Source organism: Triticum aestivum, chromosome 2B (genome assembly GCF_018294505.1).
Source record: "Triticum aestivum cultivar Chinese Spring chromosome 2B, IWGSC CS RefSeq v2.1, whole genome shotgun sequence".
In the NCBI taxonomy this organism is placed as follows: domain Eukaryota; kingdom Viridiplantae; phylum Streptophyta; class Magnoliopsida; order Poales; family Poaceae; genus Triticum; species Triticum aestivum.
In genome coordinates this window covers 234,171,380-234,178,305 of record NC_057798.1, presented here as the reverse complement: position 1 = coordinate 234,178,305, position 6,926 = coordinate 234,171,380, and the positions used below count along the sequence as shown (strand labels likewise).

Here is a 6,926-nt window from a genome sequence, read left to right as displayed (position 1 = left end):
CGTTGTTCCCTTTGTCATTGGTATGTTACTTGCCGAGATTCGATCGTCGGTATCTCAATACCTAGTTCAATCTCGTTAGTGGCAAGTCTCTTTACTCGTTATGTAATGCATCATCCCGCAACTAACTCATTAGTCACATTGCTTGCAAGGCTTATAGTGATGTGCATTACCGAGAGGGCCCAGAGATACCTCTCCGACAATCGGAGTGAGAAATCCTAATCTCAAAATGGCAACTCAACAAGTACCTTTGGAGACATCTGTAGAGCTCCTTTAATCACCCAGTTATGTTGTGACGTTTGGTAGCACACAAACTGTTCCTCCGGTAAATGGGAGTTGCATAATCTCATAGTCACAGGAACATGTATAAGTCATGAAGAAAGCAATAGCAACATACTAAACGATCAAGTGCTAAGCTAACGGAATGGGTCAAGTCAATCACATCATTATCGTAATGATGTGATCCCGTTAATCAAATGACAACTCATGTCTATGGCTAGGAAACTCAACCATCTTTGATCAACGAGCTAGTCAAGTAGAGGCATACTAGTGACACTATGTTTGTCTATGTATTCACACATGTATTATGTTTCTGGTTAATACATTTCTAGCATGAATAATAAACATTTATCATGATATGAGGAAATAAATAATAACTTTATTATTGCCCCTAGGGCATATTTCCTTCAGCGCTACCTTGTACTGGGTGGATGGCGCTTTGTGGAGTGTAGTGTTGTTTTACAACCACTAGGGTTGTTGTTTTCTTCTTTCTTTTTCTTTGATCTTTGGATCTTCACCATGTTATGTTTCTGTTGCTTCCTGCGAAATCTGAATCAAGCCAGGAATTTGTTGGATCTTTCAAAAAAAATATTTCCTTATATTTTTGTTTATTTGTTTGCTTGTAGTCACGTAGTTCTTTTTCCTCAATTTGCTAGTGACCGCAATAACCATGGGCCTCATACGGACCATGGTAACCATGTGCCTGCTACCTACCGTAGTTCCCATGGGCCTCCTACGGGTCATAGGATCAATTGGCCGCACATTGGCCGTGGCGAAACTAGATTGCAATATGAGTCATAAACTGTCCAAAATCAAAATCATCTGTTTATACACCGAGACTATAGCGGGCCCTTAACAGGACGGAAGACAACATAGGCTTAATTCTATGGATAGGCATAATGGATCATTAACGGGCCGGAATACATGACAGGATGAAAATGGCCCAATGTGTCAATGGGCCACAAACGGGCCGATTGTACCCACAGGCTGAATTAGGCCCATTAGCAAAACATGCCCGTAACAGACTGTAAGTAATTGAGGGCCGGAAATGAGCCCAAGAATTTATGGGCCCTTAGAAGGCTGAAAGCTAACACTGGATGGAAATGACCCACCTCACTCATCGGTCACTAATGGGTCCAAAGCAATTTATGGTTCTTCATGGGCCAGAATCACCACAGGCCGTTAGAGGGCCCAGAGATACAAAAGGCCTCATATGGGCCGAATGACATCATGGGTCATACATGGGCTGAAAGTGAAAATAGACTGGAATCATATTGGACAGCCCACATGATGTTACTAGGCCAAATTCAGAAAGGCAATAACGGGATGTGAGTTCCTGGGCCGTAAATTGGCTATATGCGAACATGCCGTTAACAGGCTTTCCGTGGGCCGACCCACTAACTTTTGACCAAGTCAAAAAAGATTGGACTTTTTAACCTAAATGGGCCACTGTTGGGCTATGCCACATGTCAACGTATCATAGGAACCTCTCATCCATTGAATGGATGACATCTAGCGCAACACCGAGCTGACATGTGATTCCTTTAGCCAATGAGAATTTTTCATGTGGAAAATCGTCATCGATCATGGCTGTTAATGGGTTATCGGATCCAAAAATGGATCAAACAGCATAACGATGACCCGTTACGGTGGATGCCATGTGTCAGTTACCCTTAACAGAAACCCTTCCATGATGCGACATTTATCATAATGGAAGTGGACACTTCCATGATGATAATTAAAGTATTGTCATGGAATACTTCTACGACATCACAGATACGGCTATATTGATTCTTCTATAAAATTGTCATGAATGTACATGGATGACAGAAAACGTGACCTACTATGAAAAACACGTACCCGCGTGGAAGTGGTTTTTTTTTTGTAGTGTGTATGATCGATTCCAACTTTGACATGGTCAAGAACGGCTGTGGCATGGCCGAGCATACCTTCCCTATGACCGAGTCCGACTCCATATGGTTGAGTCGAGTCCTCCATGGACTCTGCTAAACTGAGTCCAAGTCCTCATATAGTTTGCCTCACTTTGTTGTTGCATTTTTTGGGGCCATGAGCGCATCAGTTTATATAGTAAAAATTAATAAAGGCAAGAACCCTATGATGTACGAGCAGTCAATAGAGAACAATTGTAACATCCATCCAACAATGACATTTACTTTTTTTTTGTATTCGGCAGGAGTAGGTTAATAATTACTCAAATCGTATCCTCACCACATCCTAATTTATTTTATTTTCCTAAATTGATTAAAGATAAGATATTCCAGGATACTCAATTAAGACTCTCATATCAATGGACAGCACGACGTAGATACTAGATTAAAACTTCAAGATTGGTTAGACTACCCATAGTGGGAGTAATATAGGTGACGCCCTAAGCAAAAAAGATGTTGTGGAAGCTAATTAATGAGGAGAGAGACAAATTGAGTACTACCTCTCTTTCAGTTTACAAGTCCCGCATGCATACCTAGGTTGGCAATTTTATCATCCTAATATAAACTATATAATACAAAAATTATACCTTTTGAAAGTAGAAACTCCGAAGTTTATGTTAGTATATTTTTTTTAATATATGACTTGTATTAGGTTAGTCAAGTTGACGACCTAAGGATACGTGCACGCCCTATAAACTGAGAGAGAGGTAGTAACATAGCTAGTTACTATATAAACAAAATGAGTCTACAACCTAATAAATGAAGTGTTGCCTGACACCGCACATATGTTACTCCCCACTATAGAGGTTGTAACATAGACTAGTAACATATGCATGTTACTAGTCTAAGTTACTCCCCAATACGAATAGTCTTAAAGGCATCCATATACACTATACTATACTATTCATAGACATATAGCAGAAATAATCAATTAATACTCTAGGGTCGCAAATAGCAAGACGTGGATACTCAATTAATACTCAAGATTGGCTAGAAGCATCTATATATAAACTTTGCACTACTCGTGGATGTATAGCGGGATACCCAATTAAAACTCTAAGATTGGCTAGCATCATCTATATATAAACTATCGGGCTAGTCATGGACATACAGACGGGATACTCAATTAATACCCACGATTGGCTAGAAGCGTATATGTATATAAAATATATTGCAATACTCAAGGACGTATGGAGGGATACTCAATTTATACTCTCATATGTTGTATAGAGGGATGCAGATACTCAATTAATACTCTAAGATTGGTTAGAACCATCTATATATACTATACTAAACTAAACTATTCATAGACGCAAAGTGTTACTAAGCGGTAGCCTCCAATAATCTGCCAATGGCCCCCAACTCTGACCATGATCACCTCCGTGCCCTCAAGAAGTTCGACGACACCAAGGCCGGTGTAAAAGGCATCATCGATTCTGGTATCACCTCCATTCCGACCATCTTCCACCACCCTCCAGAGGCCTTCGCCCCATTGGCACCTCTGTCCACTAATATTTTCATCCCGGTTATTGATCTCTTGGGCCACCGATCAGAGGTAGTCATCGCAGTGAAGGCGGCTGTGGAAACGTTGGGCTTCTTCCTAGTGGTTAATCATGGCGTGCCAGAGGCGACCATGTCGGACACGCTAGCAGCGGTAAAGGGCTTCCACGAGGGGCCAGTGAAGGAAAAGGAGCCCTACTACACACGGAGCGAGGGGAGGCGCGTTAGGTATAGTGGCAATGCAGACCTATTCCGATCCCCTGCGGCCAAGTGGCGTGACACCTTGTACATCGATGATGCAGACCAGCTGGTGGAGGAGGTCCTCCCACCGATGTGTAGGGGGGCTATGCCAGAGTACACGAGGCTCATGCGACAATTGGGCCATGTCCTCTTTGGGCTAATGTCTGAGGCTCTAGGGTTGCAGCATGACTATATGGAGGAGGAAACAGGTTGCTTAGATGCGCTACTCCTGGGCTGCCACTACTACCCAGCGTGCCCGGAGCCGCACCTCACGTTGGGTGCTGTTAGGCACTCCGACGCCAGCTTCCTCACTGTGGTGCTCCAGGACGGTACTGTCGATGGACTACAATTGCTCGTCCATGACAACAAGCAGCAACAGGTGTGGGTGAAGGTGCCGGCTATGGCAGGGGCACTGGCAGTGAATGTGGGTGACTTCCTACAATTGGTGTCCAACGACAGGTTCAAGAGTGTTGTGCACCGTGTGGTGTCCAACAGTGCAGGTCCCAGAGTGTCAGTGGTGTGCTTCTTCAGGGCAAATATGGCGACATTGTGCGGGCCAGTGGTCGTCGACGGGAGTGGTCCACCACGGTATAGGACCGTCAAGGCAGAGGAGCTATTTGGCTCATCCAGGACCATGCTCAAGTCGGCCTTATCACCCCAAACTGCGCTAGACTACTTAAGGCTCTAATAAATATATAATTATCATTCGATCGCTAGAAATAAATTGAATCATAGTTTTTTCTGTTTGTGATCGATCCAATTTTGGATATGCCATCGAGTGTGTATGTTTCCTTTGTCAGATGATAATTTCATCCAGTTGGTCATCGCTGGCTATTCAGTCTTATTTAAATGTGAGATATATGTTTCTTGATCCATGCAAGATGGAACCACCCATGAAAATTATATATGTGTAACATTTTTTCTCTTTGGGCCCATCAAAATCACCAAACAGTGCAACATTTAAACATGCTCATGGAACAACCACTACTAGGAAAAGGGCTATAGATGGAAATGACACTAATGGCGCACCAGACAAGTGGTGCGCCATTAGTATATACTAATGGCGCACCACCCTCTGATGCGCCATTAGTGTTGAAACTACTAATGGCGCACCCTGACCACGGTGCGCCATTAGTACCAATTTTTTTTTGAACTAGTGCGCCTGTCCAAACATACTAATGGCGCATCCCCTGGTGGTGCGCCATTACTAGTTGTAACTAGTAATGGCGCACCATCCAGGAGGTGCGCCACTAATGTTATTTTTTTATTATTGCTTTTATTCCTTTTTTTGCAAAAGTTCTAATGGCGCACCGCCAGGGGGTGCGCCATTAGTAACCTGGATTACTAATGGCGCATTTGTTGCTGGTGCGCCATTAGTAAGTGGGCAGCAACAAGATATTTTGGACAGCCTCTCCTCCCACACTCACTTTCTCCCCACTTCATTCTCTCCACCGCCTCCTCCTTGTCTCGGGTGCCTCCTCTTTTTCACCTCATTTCCACCATAGATTCATTCAAATTAAGTGGTTAAGTTACCTTGTTTTGCTAGGTAAGTAAGGGGGGAAGCTATATTTATGTTGTTCTCCCTACAAACAATGTGCACATGCACTTTTTATGGCCTAGCTAGATCTATGTATGTTCGTGGTGTTGCATATGTTTGTGGTGTTGCATATGTGTTTGTGTTTGGAGGTGTACCGGTATTTGAAATGCGATAGTTGCCAATATTTTGCCGGAATGTTGATTCATTTCCGTTTCGGCGAGAATTTTGGCATTAAGCATTCTTTTTGGTCCTATTTTTAGGGAAAGTCATGCCAAATTTTTTCTTGGTTCTAAAATATCGTTTTGCTCTACCCCGCAGGCGACCATGGTCCGCACGATGACCGAAGGCATCGTGAATAGGTTTTTGAGGTCCGCGAAGGCCGAGATGCTTCAAAAGAACGAGACGGAGATAAGATGTCCGTGTCGAAGATGCAAGCTGAATAGCCTTATTGCGGACCCGGATTCCGGGCAGGTGCGGGACCACCTGCTCTTGCGTGGTTTCATGGATGGCTATCGGTGGCAAGGTGATGATGATGACTACGAAGTCGTTCATGGGGGCCGGGCAAGAAATGAGGAAGGGCAGCAAGACAACCACCGCGGCTCGGGGGGGGGGGCGAGAAGACGAAGAATCCCCAGGAGATGATCACGACGGTGATGCTGTACACAGTCATCATGTAGAAGATGCAGGACATGATGATGATGCCGGCGGAGCAGACGACGTTGGACCATCGATGGGCTGGGTGCAGGACCCTCATATTCAAGAGCTGCTTCTCAAGCAGACGGATAACGCAAGAGCTGCCGCCCGAGAGAAAGCCAAGATGGATCAACTTGAGTTAGACGCGGTTACTCCGTTGTATGAAGGATGCAGGCCCGAGGATACCCGCCTGAAAGTAACGCTCATGGCTCTGGAGATGAAGGTAAAACACAAAATGACCGACGCATGCTTCGACGAGAACATGTCATTCTGGCACGAACGTCTTCCCAAGGGGAACAAGTGCCCGACCAGTTTGGAGGAGGCAAAGAAAATCGTGTGTCCTCTGGATTTACCGCACGTGAAATACCATGTGTGCATGAACAATTGCATCATTTATCGGGACGAGCACGCGGAGTCTACAATATGTCCGGTGTGCGGTGTCACTCGATACAAGAAGAGGAAGAAAGCTCCTCGAAAAGTGGTGTGGTACTTTCCGATCACTCCTCGTCTGCAGCGGTATTTCGCGGATCCTAAGGTAGCAAAGCTCCTGCGTTGGCACGCGGATAGGGAGGAGAAGAAGCGAGAAGATGACGCAAATGATCCGGAGATAGATAAAAAAGACAAGATGCTGAGTCACCCTAAGGATGCGAGCCAGTGGCAAGCATTGAACTTCGAATACCCAGAATTTGGGAACGATCCAAGGAACATCGTGCTGGGCGCGAGCACCGATG

The 6,926-nt window shown here is 44.7% G+C and overlaps 1 protein-coding gene across 1 annotated transcript; it reads left to right on the top strand.

Moving 5' to 3' along the window:
* The first annotated feature begins 3,576 nt into the window (after nucleotides 1-3,576).
* LOC123041119 (1-aminocyclopropane-1-carboxylate oxidase homolog 1-like) lies at nucleotides 3,577-4,653 on the top strand. The gene has a single exon (XM_044463821.1). It carries the CDS (start codon nucleotides 3,577-3,579, stop codon nucleotides 4,651-4,653), a length of 1,077 nt encoding a protein of 358 aa, XP_044319756.1.
* The last annotated feature ends 2,273 nt before the right edge of the window (nucleotides 4,654-6,926 follow it).